This window comes from Leptonychotes weddellii, chromosome X, assembly GCF_054177405.1.
Source record: "Leptonychotes weddellii isolate Sample4059 chromosome X, ASM5417740v2, whole genome shotgun sequence".
Lineage (NCBI taxonomy): Eukaryota > Metazoa > Chordata > Mammalia > Carnivora > Phocidae > Leptonychotes > Leptonychotes weddellii.
Genome location: NC_138385.1, coordinates 57,860,890 through 57,877,772, shown reverse-complemented (window position 1 = coordinate 57,877,772; position 16,883 = coordinate 57,860,890). Strand labels below are relative to the sequence as shown.

General features: G+C 56.1%; 1 protein-coding gene across 7 annotated transcripts in view; it reads right to left on the bottom strand.

The window, feature by feature from the left end:
* Positions 1 to 2,377: 2,377 nt before the first annotated feature.
* ZMYM3 (zinc finger MYM-type containing 3) overlaps positions 2,378 to 16,883 on the bottom strand; it is a 15,797-nt gene continuing 1,291 nt past the window's right edge. For 3 of the 7 annotated variants that reach the window (XM_081808684.1, XM_081808685.1, XM_006748416.3), the window contains exons 2-25: positions 15,759 to 16,444; positions 14,719 to 14,762; positions 14,332 to 14,404; positions 13,583 to 13,877; positions 13,149 to 13,326; positions 12,577 to 12,795; positions 12,132 to 12,282; positions 11,741 to 11,856; positions 11,484 to 11,570; positions 11,236 to 11,386; positions 10,638 to 10,810; positions 10,351 to 10,516; positions 9,386 to 9,483; positions 9,140 to 9,302; positions 8,773 to 8,885; positions 8,455 to 8,629; positions 8,124 to 8,270; positions 7,553 to 7,656; positions 7,064 to 7,232; positions 6,575 to 6,726; positions 6,049 to 6,163; positions 4,899 to 5,153; positions 3,965 to 4,082; positions 2,378 to 3,841 (exon numbers count right to left, since the gene is read on the bottom strand). In XM_081808684.1, coding sequence (XP_081664810.1) covers positions 3,649 to 3,841; positions 3,965 to 4,082; positions 4,899 to 5,153; positions 6,049 to 6,163; positions 6,575 to 6,726; positions 7,064 to 7,232; positions 7,553 to 7,656; positions 8,124 to 8,270; positions 8,455 to 8,629; positions 8,773 to 8,885; positions 9,140 to 9,302; positions 9,386 to 9,483; positions 10,351 to 10,516; positions 10,638 to 10,810; positions 11,236 to 11,386; positions 11,484 to 11,570; positions 11,741 to 11,856; positions 12,132 to 12,282; positions 12,577 to 12,795; positions 13,149 to 13,326; positions 13,583 to 13,877; positions 14,332 to 14,404; positions 14,719 to 14,762; positions 15,759 to 16,425 — 4,122 coding nt within the window. In that variant the 5' untranslated portion in view covers positions 16,426 to 16,444 and the 3' untranslated portion in view covers positions 2,378 to 3,648. The remainder of the gene's footprint in view (positions 3,842 to 3,964; positions 4,083 to 4,898; positions 5,154 to 6,048; positions 6,164 to 6,574; positions 6,727 to 7,063; positions 7,233 to 7,552; positions 7,657 to 8,123; positions 8,271 to 8,454; positions 8,630 to 8,772; positions 8,886 to 9,139; positions 9,303 to 9,385; positions 9,484 to 10,350; positions 10,517 to 10,637; positions 10,811 to 11,235; positions 11,387 to 11,483; positions 11,571 to 11,740; positions 11,857 to 12,131; positions 12,283 to 12,576; positions 12,796 to 13,148; positions 13,327 to 13,582; positions 13,878 to 14,331; positions 14,405 to 14,718; positions 14,763 to 15,758; positions 16,445 to 16,883) is intronic. The other 4 variants (XM_081808686.1, XM_006748417.3, XM_081808687.1 and 1 more) reach the window with 4 other exon arrangements.

The following is a 16,883-nucleotide window of genomic DNA, read 5'->3' as shown; positions in this document are numbered from 1 at the left end:
AACTGGCACAAGGCTAGGCACAGAGTAGAAATCTAGTTGAACTAATGACATCAGACTCTTCTCTGTTCCAGGAGGGAAAGGAAGGAAGAGAGCCAGACGGCTTTAGGCCCTGGTGAAGATGGGAGAAGGGAAATTTAGTAGACCTCATGTTGGCCTGGGAATGAGGACAGCTTTGCGTCAGGTGGTTCGACCTTTGGCATCTGGCAGACTGGGGCTCCTTCTATTTCTCTGGTCTTTCCCTCTCTGTTCCTTCCACGGGGTAATTGGAGATACTCTCCAAGGTACCATTTTTTTGTTTTGTCCTCTTCTCTCTTCATTCAGTTTCTCCCTTAGTGATCTTGTCCAATCCCAGAGCTTCAGCTAGCTAGCTCTTTGCAGATGACTTCTAAATTGACATCTCATGCATGACACTAAGTAAAAGAGGTCAGAGAGAAAGACAAATATTGCACGAGAGTAAAATGGTGGTTTCCAGGGGCTGGCGGTGGGGGAAACGAGGAGGCATGGTCAAAGCCTCTAAAATTCCCAGTTATAGGATGAATAAGTTCTGGGGATCTAATGTACAGCATGGTGACTCTAGTTAACAACATTATATTATACACTTGAAAGTTGCTAAGAGAGTAGATCTTAAATGTTCTCGCCCTCAAAAAAGAGATGGTAATTTGCGACGGGCTGGAGGTGTTAGCTAAACTACAGTGGTGATCATTTTGCGATATATAAGTGTATCCAATCAGCATAGCCATAGCCTTTAAACCTATACTGTTCTGGGGCGCCTGGTGGCTCAGTTGGTAAAGCGTCTGCCTTCGGCTCAGGTCATGATCCCGGGGTCCTGGGATCGAGCCCCGCATCGGGCTCCCTGCTCAGCGGGAAGCCTGCTTCTCCCTCTCCCACTCCCCCCTGCTTGTGTTCCCTCTCTCGCTGCCTCTCTCTCTGTCAAATAAATAAAATTCTTTAAAAAAAACCCTATACTGTTATATGTCAAGTGTACCTCGATAAAGCCCCCAAAATAAAAAATAACACCTCATCTCTCTTCTAAGCCTCAGACCCACATTTCCAACTGTCTAGTGTGTATGGTAGTATCTAGCATCCATACTGCTCTTTTTCTTTTTGGGGGGAGGGTGGGGAATGGGCAGAGGGAGAGGGAGAGAGAACAGGAAACAGGCTCCGTGCCCAGCGTGGAGCCCAATGCGGGGCTCAATCCTACGCCCCCGAGATCGTGATCTGAGCCGAAATCAAGTGGGATGCTTAACCGACTAAGCCACCCAGGCACCCTGATACTGCTCTTTCGTGCCCATTTTCCCATGTGGTCTTTGCAACGGGTCTGTGAGAAAGTCGGGGCAGAATATGAATGCATTTTTAAGGTGAGACTCTAAAAGGTTTGAGTGGCAGAGCTGTGAGTAGAAAGTCAAGTTTGGGTGTTCTTTCCGCCCTGTTGCACAACCAGGATAGAGGTCTTTCAGGAGACTCTCGAACCCAACCAACATGACCAAAACCTCAACTTGTTACGAATCCCGTCCTACTCCTACTCTCCGGCAAAAAAAAAAAAAAAAAACCCAAGAACCACGACTCTCCAATCGGCAAGGCTAGAAACCTGGGATTCATGCTCACTTCCTCCCTCTCTCCCAGATCCTACAGATGTTAACTTCAAAATATCTGAATCCATCCTCCCTCTTCCTTCTTTATCCCCGTGGCCCCCATCAAGGCCCACAGAATCTATCAGCCCCAGTTTTTACCTGCCCCCGCCCCCATCCTTTATACTGTTTGGGGGGGGGTCTCCTCCCTAAAGCAACAGATTGCATCCTGTCATTCCCTGGCTGGAAAACCTCAGCCTCGCACTTCCCTTCCCTGTGGCTTTGATTGGGTCGGGGGCCCCCAACCCCTCCCAGTTACTGAGGCCCAGGTCAAATGCCACCGCCCTCGGTGAACTCAGCACACACACCTCCCCATAAACTGGAAATGAGTTCCTTATTCCTCTGCTCTCCCATAGTACTGGATGTATTTATTTCATTCTGCCTGTCTTAGGACTGTGCACCGGTCTGTCTCCCCTTGTAGCCTGGGAGCCTGCTGGGGATAGGATCCCGGTCTAATTAATCTTTGTCTTCTCTGAAGCATGTAATCTGAGGTCCTTAACATAGTAGGTCCTTAACGGATAGCTGTTGAATTGATTTTTTTCCCCCTTAAGTATTTGGAAACCTGTTACAAAGAGGACCATATTCCTAGTGGATTCCTTCAGTGAGGTGGGTAAAGATGATTTTTAGCCTGGGGCGGGACACCCCACTTCTTTACCCCTTGAGAGCTTTACCCCCTGAGAGCCCAACATCAGTCCTCTATATCCCTCACCGCTCCAAACACCACTCTCCTTCCCCCAGAGAAGGCAAAAGACAATTTTAATTCTTTATTTGAAACAAACAATTCCAGAGACAGAAGGTTAGTCGTGACAACAGCTTCTCACTACAACACAAGGGTGGGCATGGCTCACTGAAGGGACAGGCCAGGCGCCTCAGAACAATATATACAATTTAAACAGTGGCTAAACTGGTGACAGTTATAAAAACACAAAAAGGAGGCTGGGGAACAGCAAAGCCAACAGGGAAAGAACTGGGTAACCCCCTTTGCTGGACACTAATAGCTTTCTGGAACTACAAAGGCAAGATGGGAAAGGGAGATGTCGGCAGTGGGGGCGGGACCCCTGCCCACAGCTCCTCACCTATCCTTTGACCACAGAGCCCATCCTGCACGACCCAGGGCCCCCACAGGCTTGGCCTGGCTCTTATGATGGGGGGAGAACAAGAATGGGGAACCCAGCCCCAGTTCAAGTCAGAAGGTAGTTTTTTGCCTTGGGAAATTCTGTCCATTGAACTAAAGGGAGGCAGTTACAGAAGGGGGCTAAGCATGTTGACACCATGGCTCATGCCAACCTAAGATGGCAGAGAGAAACAAACACGTAAACCAAGGGGACAGGAGTCAGCTCCCCATACTTAGAGTCATTCTCTGCCTTTGAGGGAAAGAAAGCGTTTGGGAGTTTTTAAACGTGCAGCACCAGGGGTCGGTGCTTGCAGGGATGGGGAGGGGGAATACAGTGGCGAGGGGGTTCCAACCACCAGTTATCTCATGGGAGGGGAGGAGCATCTAAGCTCCGTGTTGTAGGTAGATGGTCCCCTCATTACTTTCAGATCTTTCGTATAAGACCCTTTAGCGTGGTACCGGGGAAGGGTAGAGAAGGGAGTGGGCGCAGGGCAGAGAAGGCAGCTGGGTTTTTTCCCTTGGCCGAACCTAGGAACAGGGAGCTTTACCTATGCGGGATGGGTCGGGAAACCCAAAGCCAACAGGATCACCAGAGCTATGAACACTCCATCCAGAGTCTGGCCCCAAGGGAAGGGGTTTACTCTGAAGCATAAAGAAAGTGGCCTCGCTGGGTTTTGCCCATCACTGGGAGCCCAGCCCCTGCGGACAGAGGACTGGAACCCTGGGGTCGTCAAGTGGTAATGGAAGAAGGTAAAAAGCCAGGGGTTCCTAGGGAAGGCAGGGGATGGAGGAGGGCAGTCAGGGCCCTTCAGAATGAGTAGCATTGGTTCCCGGGCCAGGCGCCCTGCGGGACGTGGCCCCAGGCCAGATATTGGTGTGAGAGATGGACACGGACAGCACACGGGCTCAGTCCAGGTCTTCCTCCCCAGGACGACCCAGCTCCTCGTAAATCTCACGCACGGCCAGAATGCGATTGAGCATACTCTCCAACATGCTACGGTCCATGGGGATGACAGAATACCAGAGAGGGGACTCTGCGATGCAGGACCGCTCAGGTTGCAGGTAGAAGACATCGTTGCGAGTCCGGAGGCTTTCGGGACTGCAACGGTGGGGAGCGGGGTGGGGTGGGTGGAAGGGGGGGAAGGACAGAGGTCAGTACCAGGGCGAAGTAGACCCCTGGGGTCTCCATGCTAATGTCATTCCTGCAAATCCTCCAACTCACCATTTGGAGAGATAGAACTCATAGAACTTGACTGGGCAGCGGAGGGGATTCATGCGGTTCTCACGCTGCTCTAAGATAGGGGCTTCGTCTTCTCTCTTCCGTTTCCCGGGCCCCGTGTCTGCGGAGGATGCAAATGACCCAGAGTCATTAAAAAGCACAGTGGGGATGAACCACCTCCAAGAGCACGGTCCAGGGCACAGAAGGCCTCGGGACGCCAAATACAGTCTCATAGAGAAATAAAGGCAGAAGAAGAGTCGGTCAGTCTCCCCACACCAAGCAAACGTCCTGTTGGTGGGGGAGGGGGGGGTCACTCTGCAGGCCTCCCTAGTTCTCACCGCCAAAGCCTCTCTTTATAATCTACCCCAAATTGATTTCCTAAAGAAGTAATCTCAGAAATGATGCACACATGCTCACAGAACAGGCCCGACTCTGCAAGGCTGGGCTGGCCTTCCGGGACAGAGAAACAGCCATGGTCCCAGCTCTGGGGACAGGAGTCCAGGGGGAGGCTCGGGTCCAGAGCAGCGACCTCGGGAACTGCACTCAGATGGGACAGGACTCCAGGGCCAGAGTGGAAACCAAGGTGTGGCTTCTGTCACACGCAATAGCAAAGAGCCAGGGAAAGCCTCTCAGCCACGCCGTCAACTCTCCCCCACAGCCAAACACACCCAACGGGCTTCCTACCTGTCCGCCCCCACCTAAGAAAAGGAAATTGCCTTGAAATGAGCAAAGTCAGACACAGGCAGCCGAGTGACCTCCTATGGATGCAAGAGCCACTGCCCAGCAGATCGCGGGGCTGGCTGCTGGCACCTGCTCTGCCAACACGGGAATGGAAGGGCAGGGAAGCAGAGGAGAGGAGGCCAAGCCGGTGGTGATGGCGGGGCGCCGAAGGGGCGAGCAGAGGGGGGGAAAGATAAAGGAGGGGGCAGCCTCGTACCTCGCCCTTTTCTCTGGCGGACTGGGGCATAGTAGCGGATGCTCACCACCTTGGTGGTGCCCCGAGGGGTGGTACACTTGCGGGACTGCCGCACCACGTTGGTGAAGGAGAGCTGCATGTGCTCCTCGGCTGTCTGTAGCCCAAAAAACTTAGTGTTGAAGAACATGAGGGTGTTGAGGAGGACGAAGGGCGAGTAGACCCCCAGCTGCTTACACTCCCAGAGGTGCTCTTCCTCCACCCGAGAGAACACCGTATCTGCACCGGTCAAGGGAGAGAGGCCAGTCAGAGGGGATCAACCGCCCACACCCGACCGCCTCTGACCCCAGATGTCCCGCTCACAGGCATTTCCCACACCGTCCCCGTTCAGGGAAGTGGCCACTACAGATCAAACCCTGATACTCTGCTAGAGTAGATGGTGGAATTGAGTTGGTTTTGGTTTTTTTTGGTTTTTTTTTTGTAAGTAGGCTGTACACCCAGCGTGGAGCCCAATGTGGGGCTTGAACTCACGACCCTGAGATGAGACCTGAGCTGAGATTAAGAGTCAGACACTAGGGGGTGGGGGTGCGCCTGGGTGGCTCAGCCGGTTAGGCATCGGGTCATGATCCCAGGGTCCTGGGATCGAGCCCCACAGTGGGCTCCCTGCTCAGCGGGGAGTCTGCTTCTCTCTCTCTCTCTCTCTCTCTGCCCCTCCCCCATTCTCTTCCCCTCCCTCTCTCTCTCTCTCTATTAAGTAAATAAAATCTTTAAAAAAAGAGTCAGACACCTAACCGATTGAGCCACCCAGGCGCCCTGAACTGGATTTTTTTTATGGTTTCCACCTGCATTTGGAGCGTCTCTCGCCACCCTCAAGTTACAGGCAGGCAGATGTAAACCTTGGGGAGTCCCACAATGTCTTCTTTTCTTTCCACTCTTACCAACTAAACCCACGCCACCCTTCTCAGACCCAGAGATAGCTCGTCAGACCTAAGTCAGGTTCAAGGACGGGGGGCCCTGGCTCTTCTAGCTCTGAACTCTGAGGCCCCCAGGTCCATAACTCTTGCCCTCTGAGCCTTTGTGAAGAGTGGCAGACCAAAGAGCCCAGGACTCTTGGAACGGCGTATTTAAAGACTGGAGGAAAGGACAGAGGGATTGCTAAGTCCCTGTCCCTTACTGTTGGGGAGGAGCGTGGGCTGCCAGGTACTCAGAGACTTGTTGAGTTCTTGAACGAAAGTCAGATAGTAAAGGTCCGTGAAGATGTTCACCATTCGGTTATTTTCTAGCAAGTACTGAAGAAAGAAAACCAAACGCACATTAAAAAGCTAGACTCTAGGTTCTAGAGGAAAGACACGATGCCAAAGGCCTCAGGCATGGCGACCTTGGTAATGAGAAGGCAGTGGGAAACAGCTGCTGGGTTGTGTGACCCAGGGTGCTCTTCCCCAGCGATGCCCACCACTCTGAGGTCTCGTCACATAATGCACGGCCGACCTCTCCCAGTGGAAACTTACCATCCCCCCACCACTCAAGGAACCCAGCTCCACCCATCCTTCCCTTCCTAGAACGGGTCTGAGGATCACCGAGGAGACCTGCTCAGGGTAGGAGACAGGGTGAGGAACAGGGAGTGGGACGGGGCCATTTCTGGTGGGACCCTGCCTGCTCTGTCGAGGGTGATGGCAAGTGAGGCAGCGTGCAAGGGGTACCTGTTGGATGCCAAGACACAGGTAGTAGATACTGTCGGGTTCGTATCGTTCCCCGTTGGGTCGAGTGATTTCTCTCACAAACTGGGCCAGGCCATAGTTGAGTTCGGCAGCCGAGCAGGCCAGGATATCCTCTTTGATGCGCATCGGTTTGGCTGCAGGGATATGCAGTAGAGGTGGATGGGATTAAGAATGCTCCACATGGAGAATTTCATTTCAGTCCATCGTTAATCCCTCCATCCCTCAGTCGCATCCAGCTCCAGAACAAACCCACCCATTGCAAAAAAAAAAAAAAAAAAGCCCTCAGCCATGAAACCTAGGCAGCCCTTCCCCATCTTCACAGGACACCCTTCGGTGATCACAGCCTTATCACTCCTAGACACCCTCACGTCCTCCGCTGAATCACAGCCCTGGCCCTCTTCCTCCTCCTCTCCCTCTCCCCACTCTCTTCCCCATAGGGTACCTTCCTCCCCGCCCCCCGCCCCAACTTACGGCCAAAACGCAGCTCATCCCCCTTGCTCGTTTCTCCATTGGCATATTTTGACTGCACCCAGCACTTCCAAGCATTGACACCATACGAATAGTTAAGCCCAGTACAGCTAGGCTGGCTGCTCATGGAGTCCCGGGAACAGCTCTCGGAAAGCACCAGCCGCTTTTGACCCTGGATGGGGAGAGAAAGGAGAGACGTGGCTGGGGCAAGGCCAGGGGCACCACGGAAGCTAGTTGGGATAGTGTTGACCACCGCGGAACGAGGGGACTGACATCAGAACACGGCAAGCTTCCAGAGCACAGAGCCCCAGAAACAGCCCTGATGACCTCATGAACCAGGGAGAGAGAAATTTGGCTGTTTCTTGGTACTCACAATGGTAGAGAAAAGAGGGCAGGAAAGTCACACTAAGGCTGCTGGCTTGGCTACGAGACCCTCCCCCGAGTTCTTTGGGCCCCCTCCCTCTGCTGTGGATTCAACACCCCAGCCCTCACCTTCCTCATGGTGCGGGGAAGGTCTTGTTCAGCAGACACGTCCTCGGGCCCTACCAGGCCACAATCAAAGAGGAAGTCTACACTGGGGTTAATGTCCAAAGGATCTGTTAAGAGTGGAAAGAAGAAGAAATCCAGGTTTTAAGATCTCAACCCGGTAGTGCTCCCACCCTTCCCCTCCTATTTGCCCACTTGCCCGGAGATGAGCCTCCCACAAAGCTTCACCGTGCTCAACAGGAACCGGCAAAGCTATAGCAGGAACACACTCAGAGGCACACAGACACCAAAACTCACAACGATGCAAATGTTCGTAACACTACGGAACTGCGTACTTAAACGTGGGTAAGATGGTAAGTCTCAGGTCATGTGTTTTGCCACGATTGGAAAAAACAAGCAAGACACAACTGTAAAATAGCGTGCCTGTCCCAGTATCTCTGGGACTGGTCCCTGCGTGAGCCTTCTGTCATAGGGTCACAAGGAGCACTGGTTAGGGCATGCTCAGGTCACGAGGGTCACTCCTCCCGATGGCACAGAGGCTTCTGTACTCCCTGGAAACGCTCCACATCCTACTCACTCTTGGGGAAGTCGGCCTCCAAATCTTGCCCGGGCTCATCCAGGACATTGGCCATCTTGACGGCCATGGCCAGGACGTCATCTCTTGCTGGTCCGAACAGGTCACAGTCTTCCAGAAGCCCCTCTGCACTCTGGTTGCTCACAAGATCTGGGAGGCAGAGAAGCGGGCTTGGTCACTGCAGCTCCTGCCTAGCGCCCTCACGGGCCCTCAGGGGCCGGCCCCAACTACGCCCCAGTCCTGCTGAGGCACCAAGATCACCACACTCCGCCCCCTGAGGCCGAGACAGACGGGTCGCACCCTGTGTCCCTCAACACCGCTGTCCGTGGCATACCACAAAGGTCAGATGAGGCCTTGTCTAACTCCTCAGCCTCTGCAATCATTTCTGCCATAGCCAGGATGTCGGCCTCCAAGGGGTTGGAAGGGATCTTCACCTTCAGCTCCTCAATGGTCTCCACAATCTTGTCTGTGCTCTCCAAGGTGGTGGGCAGGAACATGGGCACAGGCACCTAGAGGCACAAATCCCAGCTAGGCACCCAGAAGCGCAGCAGCGAGGAAGAGGGACGGCTGGTGGGAGGGAGGCGGGGGGGGCAGGGGGTCTCAGCGCTGAGAGGGTAGAGGAGGCCGCAGCAGGACGGGCTGGGAAGCTCACCGGGATGGGCATGGAGAAAGGCACCGGAACTTTCTGGCAGTACAGATGCATAGGCACTGGCACAAAGATGGGCACTGGGATGGGCAGCACGATCACCTGTGGCTTCCATTCTTCTGCCAACGAGAAAGGGGTCTTCTCAGAGCCCCCGCTCGATTGGTCACATCCTGCCTGGGGCCGGGGCCGCTCGCTCGTCACCACCGAAGGCTCTAACGCACGCTCGGTGTCACAAACCGGCGCTTGCACCAAAGGCTGAGAGACAACTCCATGGTTCCAGAACCACCAGACGCATGATACCTCAGCCGCCTAAAAAAACCCCCTGGTCCGGCTCCCAAGCACAGGGCTGGGATGTCTAGGTACCCTGGCTCACCTGTTTGGCTCCCTTTGGACTTCATCTCCACCTTACAGGAGACCCCCCGATTCTGCATCAGTGGTTTACACATGGCAGCTTTGTTTTTGCGGGGTGTTGCTGGGGGCGGTGGGGGTGGAGGAGGGGTGGAAGCAGTGGGAGCCGATCGGGTCTTTGCAGGGATCTGCAGAGACAAAGGAACGTTAGTGCCACCAACTTACCAGACCCCCTTCTGAGGCCATCCACCCCCTCGGCTTCGGCCCTGACCTTGCCCAGATTCCCATTTTCCTCTGGGGTCTTTGCTGTATTGCTGTTCTCCGCTTTGGTTTGAGACGGTGTCTGGGGCTTTGACTCAGGAGACTGACCTAGAGATCAAAACAAGTGAATGCTCTCATCTGAGGAACCTGCTCTTCCGTTTTCCTCGTCCCTGTCCCGGGAGAGCTCCGTTAAGAGGTGCGCTAAATGCAAATGGGATATCTAGACTATCCCCTCCTCGCCACCCCAGATCTAGTCTTCTCTAGGCCCCAGTGACAGGGGCCAAGAAGATTCTTTGCTCCCAGCTGCCAAGAAGATCAAAACTTCTTGGGGAACCCACACTTTGAGACCTTCCATGCAGATGGCCCTCAGAAGCCTGGGACCCCTGAAGCAGTGGGGGGACTAAGGTAACATTCTAGAAACAATAGTCTTCAGTCTCACTAAAGGTAGGGCTTATGCTGACACTTCCTTCTCTCAGAAAACTAAACACAGGGGCACCTGGGTGGCTCAGTCAGTTAAGCATCTGCTTTAGCTCGGGTCGTGGTCTCAGGGTCCTGGGATCGAGTCCCGCATCGGGCTCCCTGCTCAGTGGGGCGTCTGCTTCTCCCTCTCCCTTTGTCCCTCACCTCTGCTTGTGTGCGCTCTCTCCCAATCAAATAAATAAATTAATTAATTAAAAAAGAAAAGAATGCTAACCACAGCCCCCACAGGCCCCATCCCACCTGGGTAGGTGCCTATTCCCTAAAAACATGTCCTCGATACTGACGCAGGAGACTCAAACTCTGAGAACCTTTAAACAAGGCTCCCCCTAGTACCTGCACGGTCCAGAGGCTGCAAGGGAACACGGCGCCAGGAGCTCTGGCTGAGGATGAGGTGAAGGCCAGAGCGGGAGAAGAGAGGGGCTGGGCCCAGGGTGAGAAGAGTCCGAGCCGGTTCTAACGGAATAGCCCCCACCGAGCCCCCGGCCCGGGACTCACTGTTCAGGAGGCTCTCAGGCCCACTCTGGGTATCCAGGTTGGGTTGGTTCTGCTGGCTATAAAAGCGCAGTAGACACTGCTGGTTGCAGAAATGACGGATCTGCCCGCGCCAGTGGATGGTCTCCAGCAGCTTCCCCTGGCGCTTACAGGCGTGGCACCGGGCAGCCTGAGGGTGTCCACAGGATGGTCAGCCCCGCCTCCCTAAAAATGGGAGAAGCCCTCCGTGCTGCCCCCCTCCCTGGAGACCGCCCCTCCCCTCCCCCTCTCGGATGCGCTGTGCCCCTCACCTTGCAGTACCACAGCAGGTACTTGCTCTTGCAGTCCTCGCTGCAGAAGTCCCAGGTGCTCCCGTCCAGCTGCTCGGTGACCCCACGCTGGCAGGTCTGGGAGCAGTACGTACAAGTGATACAGCACAACCCCAGCTTCTTGGTGAAGTCCTGTTTGTACAGCAGCACACATCCTGCGGACAGGGCAAGAGGGAAGAGTCCAGGGACACAGACATGGCCATGGGGGGCGGCGAGAGCCGACCTTTCCAAGGGGGTCTGAGTAAAAGCCCCAACAGCCTCTGGGGCCTGAAGCCTTGGGATGCACGGATGCACGGGTGCACGGATGGACAGATGCACGGATTGACAGATGCACGGATGCACGGGTGCACGGATGGACAGACGCACGGATGCACGGGTGCACGGGTGCACGGATGCACGGATGCACGGATGGACAGATCCACGGATGCACGGATGCACGGATGGACAGATGCACGGATGCACGGAGGGGAGGAGCCGGAGGCCCTCGGCCCACAGGCCCCACTGTGAGTCCTCCTCCCTTCCCTGCCAGCCCCTCAGGCTGCAAGGTACAGGGCCTCCTGCCCCTTCGCCGCCTCCTTACCTTCGCTGCAGAAGCTCTTCTCCACCCCGCTGAATCGAAGTTTCTCGTGCAGGAGCTTCTCCTGCCGGCAGTGCTCGCACTGGGACACCACCCCGCGAAGCCGCTTGAAGTCCTCACAGCAGTCCCGGCAGCAGAACTGGAACACCTGGTCCTGAGATGAGGGCACAGGGCGGGCGAGGACAGAGCTGTGACATCCGGCCGTGGCCCTGTGACAGGGCGGCGGGGGGGGGGGGCGGCGGGGGTCTTACCTGCCAGTCCAAGACCTCAGGCTTGCCACTGAAGAGGCTGTGGCAGTAGTGACAGCTCAGGTGAATGCCCCCCTCAGGGCTTGTGCGCTGAAGGGAAGGAAGACAAGTAAGGGAGGTGCGTGGCGGCGGCAGTGGTGGGGGGCGGGGGGAGTAGGGCTCGTTCTTGGCTCGGGGGCCCGGGCCTACCTACCCCAACTCTCGTACCCTCTCTCTGTCACCACACCCTTCTTTAATCCCTGGTCCAGGGTTTGGAGTACCTGGAACTTGGTCCAGCAGCTGGGGCTGCAGAATTGGTAGACTGTGCGATCAACCTTGTTGTAGTAACAGGGGTCAGAGAGGCTGCGGCGGCAGAAGCTGCAGGGTCGGGGAGGGCCTGGGGCACAGAGAGAAAGGGAGAGAGAGAGAAAGAGACCGAGAGAGACCGAGAGAGAGACCGAGAGAGAGACGGGGAGAGAGAGAGAGAGAGAGAGAGAGAGAGAGCACAGAGAAGGTGTAAGGCAGTGCAGAGACGGAACAGGAAACCCACGGGAAGATGGAAAGATGTAGCCGGGGCTGAGGTCGGGCGGCAGGGATTACTTTAGAAGAGGGGAGTACGGGAGGTAGAAGGAAGGCCAGCAGGGGTCTCAGAGAAGAGGGCTTTGCACCTACCAGTGAGCCCTGCCTGCTTCACTTTGTAAGAGGTGGTACAGCACAGGGAACAGAACAAGCTGGTCTTGCCATTACGATCCACATGTGATAGCATCTCAAAGTTCTTACACAGGGTCTTGCACCAGACACAGGGGTACACACGTGTGTTTTTCTGTGAGGATGGGGAAGGAGAGGCTGAGGCTGGATTTGTCCCTTCACTTTTATTTGTTAAATTTTTTAAAACATGAAAGGTTTCAGGCATACAAAAAAAGTATAGATGATGATATAACAAAGACCTGTGTATCCGCCAGCCAGCTTCAAAAATAAAACATAACAGATACAATTGAAACCCCCTTTATTCGCTTTATTCCTCCCAACCCTCGACCCCGTCAGGCACCTTTATTCGTCACCCAGGAACCGCAACCCCCTTCCACAGCCCTCTAATGCACTACTCCCTCGGCCCCACCTTCTTGTACGCCCCCAAGCAGGTTGTGTTGCAGAACCGCTTTTGTTGGCCCTCGTGGAAGAGGAGCTCAGGGCCGGGGCTCCCGGTCTTGGTGTAGATGTAAGCCCCGCACTGGTCACAACAGTTGGTTTTCAGTCCCTTGTTGGCCCGGAATTTGGAGAAGCAGGAATCACTGCAGAGCCGGTGCACCACGCTGCCGTTGCTGACCTCGTGCAGGACCTGCCGTGTACACACACGCACACCCTGAGCCAGGGCCTGGGCACCACCACCCACCCCGGAGCAAGGACGGCCCGCCCCGCCTCACCCTAGACCTTCACAGCGGACAGTGGGCCCAGGGACCCCCCAACCTGCACATCGGGCTGCCGACTCGATGGTGAGGTCCCGGGAGGCAAGGAAGGCCGGCTGCGTACATCCTGGAGAAGCTCTATCCTTGAATATGCTCCCTCACGATGGCTGCCTCTCCTTCCCCACTCCCCTCTTCCACAGGGCCTGGCCCCTGCAGCCCCAGGAGCACAGGGGCAGCTCCGGGCTGGCCAGGCTCTGCAAATCTGGCCCCCATCGAGCTTCCTCACCTCTCCGGTCTTCTGGCATATGCTGCAGCGAGTGGCATCGGCGGGATCCCCGGACTGGGGGATTGGGCGCTGCTGCTGGGCCTCGTACAGGGAGAGACAGACGGACGTGCAGAACTCATGGAAGGAGCCTCCTGAACCAGTCTGGGCCACAACCGAGTCCTTGGTGTTCCAGATCTCCCTGGAGGGGGGTGGGGTGGGGGAACGGGTTTGGATATTCACTCAGCACTACCCTCTCCTTTCGCCAGCTCCCACCCCCTCTCCTCGGGGGCCGGTGACCACGGGCCCCCGACTACTCTTACGCTCCTCGGGCCCCCTCCCTCACCTGCCTCGCTCCCAGTTCCGCTCCATTAGGTTCTTGCCAACATAGTCCCTGACTCAGCCATTATTCCCGGCCTGCTCCCTGCCCTCCCCGCACCTGGGGAACCTTCACGTACTTCTTGCAGAAGGTACAGGTCTTTTTGCCCGAAGGCTTCTTAGAGAAAGTGGTGAGACAGGACGAAGAGCAGAAGAGCTGGGGCAGCCCCTTGCGCTGGTAGGCAGTCTGCCCCTTCTGCAGTGGCGTCCGGCAATGCGCACAGGTCATCTTGGCGCCGACCGCAGAGCGCCCGGCCCTTTGGGCCACGCTCGAGCGGAGGGACATGCGAGGGGACCGCCGGGGCCGGAATGGCACAAAGTCCTCATCATTGGGGTCATCTACCATGGCATCAGAATCCTCATCTGACACTGGAACTGAGGACGTGGGGAGAGGGGCAGTGAGCAGAGGCTACCGGACCGAACCTAGTCTCCAGCCATCCTCTGACCGCACAGGGAGCTCAGCAGATACTGGATCCCCCCGGGGGCAAGGGGGGTCCCCTTCCCCCTGGTTCCTGCCTTTCCACCCCCACCCCCAATACACTGGTATCTTAAGCCACTGGTGTCACTCCCCCTTAGTCACTCCATAATCTCCTAGGGAGGGCGCGGGAGGGCTCCAAGTGGGAAGGCTCAGGACAGGGATGGCACAGCTGAAACAGGAAACTCCATTCTCACTGCCGTTGTTTTCCATTTCCCCCACTGCCCCTGGTTCCCATGCCAACCCACAGCAGAGATAGGCACTTCACACTCTGCGGGGCGCAGCGCTGCGGGAGCCGGTTGATCCGTGGCCCGCCACATCCCACTCGGTCACACTTCCTCAAGTCCTACTCACTGCTCTCAGTGGAATCCACAACCTCAGGTTTGGGAGGCTCTACTCTTCTAACACGCTCGCTTCTCTTCTGTACCTTGGAAACAGGGAGGGGAGGAAAGCTGACACCAGGGGCAGGCTAAAGGGCCTGCTGCACTAGTGTGGGGGGGGTACAGAGATGGGAGGGGGAAGGGAGAGTAGGGACCCTTGGCCCAGGCCTTAGGAGGAGGGAAAAAAGGGGGCTGGACTTTCTCCTTAAGAAGCAGGAGACACAAGAGCTCCCTCCCTCCTCCTAACTCTCCTCACACACACACCCTCCACAGAACAACATCTGGGAGGGAAAATGAAGGGTCTGTCCTTCCCAGAGCTATAGGGGGAACCAGACTCCTTCCAATCCCCTCCCCCCCTCACCCTCTCAGGCGGCTTCTCACTCGCCTTCCCAGTCAGGCCATCTCCTGCAAAGGAAGCAGAAAACAGCCTAAATCTTGAGCTTGCCCTCACCGCCCCCTCCCTGGCCCAACCTCCGCCTCCATTCCTGGGGAAGGACTTACTCAAAACTGAAAGGGAAAACTCAAGTGCCTGTGGCTTCTTGGGGCCCCTCGCAGGGTTACCTCGAGCTCTGCACTAAGGGGGGCAGCTATGCTCCATTAAAAAAAAAACAAAAAAACAAAAACCCTAGCCTTCCCACCAGCCTTCTGTCCCAATCGTTTGGGAGTTAAGGAAACGCAGGTAACACACGCCTTTCATCAGAGGACTTAGAGTTCACTAACAAAACCAAACGCAACCACCCAAAGGTAGCAACGGGAAAAGGAAGCATTAACATGTGCATAGGTTCCCCTGGACTCAGGTGGTTATATAAGCCCCAAGACCCTGGGCACAAGCTGGGAGAGGCAGAACAGGGGAGAAAGGAGAGCCTCTCAAGCCCAGGCTGTCCCTCCCCTATCAGAGACACAATTCCAGGCCCTGCATTTCTACCATTCCCCCGAAATCACTATGCTGTTGGTGGCTTCAGGACCCAGTTATCATTCACCAAACCCAGAAACCCCGCTCTCTTCTGGAACAAAATAGCTGGAAAGATCTTAGCACCAAGAAGCCCGGCGTCCTCTCCAAATTCTGAAGGAAGGACCCGGGCACCAACAGCCCACTGGGGTAAGAAAAAGGGAACCTCCCCCAACAAATCCACTCTTCCCAACCCACCCCCTGAAACCTCACCCCTATTCCTCTCCCACAGCCACTGAGCTGCCTCCCTACCCCTACTTTCCTTCATCTTCGCCACACCCCCCAACTCCTCCCTTCCAAACTCCCAACTCCTTCTCTATACATCTCCCTACTCTCATCTCTCCACCCCCCTCCTCCTCCTCCTCCCCTACGTCTTCCCCAAACACACAACCACCCCTCCTTACCCCTACCCTCTCGCCATCCTGAACTCTCCAGCTGATTAGGCAACCTACCTGGCAAGGAAGGGTGTGCAGGAGGGCTAGGGCCCCCAGGTTTGGTCTGAGAACTGTTGATTCCATCCCCCAGAGTCTCTCCCACTGAAGGGCTGGGGGGACCATTTGGGCTCTGTGGCTGCCCTTGGGGAAGCTCCTCCTCCTGCCCAGGGGAGCCCCTTCTCCCTGTAGCTATGTTGGTGGTCTCCTCCTCTTCAATATGGGGGGACTGCAGTGTTATTGGTGAATCTGGAGCCAACGGCTCTAGTAGCCCCTCCGGTGAAGAGGGATTTGCCCCAGCCCCTGGCTCAGGTGGTACCACCTCAGGGGTCTGGCCCCCTGGTCCAGGCTCTAGGGTCTGATCTCCTGCATCCCATGCAAGGGTCCCCTCAGGACCATGGTCCACCTCTGGGGGGGAGGGGGCTTTATAGAGCAGCCCCCCCAGCCCCAGCAGCTCAGTGGCTCCATCCAGGACTCCAGGGTCTTTTTCCAGGCCAGCAGGGGTATCAAGCAGGTCCAGGGCTCCTGAGGATGGAGAAGGGCCAGGGGGTGCCCATCCTCGAGTTGGGGCAGTCTGGGATTCCAGTAGGTCCTCTCCAAATTCCATGTCTACTGGAAGGTCTCCAGCCAGGGGCTTCTCTGGCAGGGTCAATGGGTCAAACGGACTGGGGAAATCACTGGGGTCCATGAGGATGACTGGATATGGGCTGTAGATTAGGGGTAGAAGAGGGGGCAGAAGAGGTGGTCTTCGCCAGAATTCCTTCTTATATAGGTTCTGGGACACACCCCATCATCCACTTGGATTTCTCTTGAACAGCCCCCACCACAACCGACAAGCATTTCCACCGGCTTTGGTCCGAATGACCACTTCCCCCCCCCAATACAGCGCCCCCTGTGGGGAGAGGCGTTCCCCGCCCTGGCCCTGTGCCCACACTCGCCAGGCAGTCCGTCGTTCCACCCTCCCGCCTGCCCCCGCCACCCCACTGCAACTCCCAGTTCCCCTCCCCCCTTACCTTTCACTCCCCCCCAACTCGGGCTGAACGCCCCCTCAGAGTCTCCTAGGGCCGTTGCCACCAAGAGCCTTTCCCACCCCCGCGGTCTCAGTTCCTATCCCCTCCCCTATCTCCTGGAGCCCCCCAGCTCCCC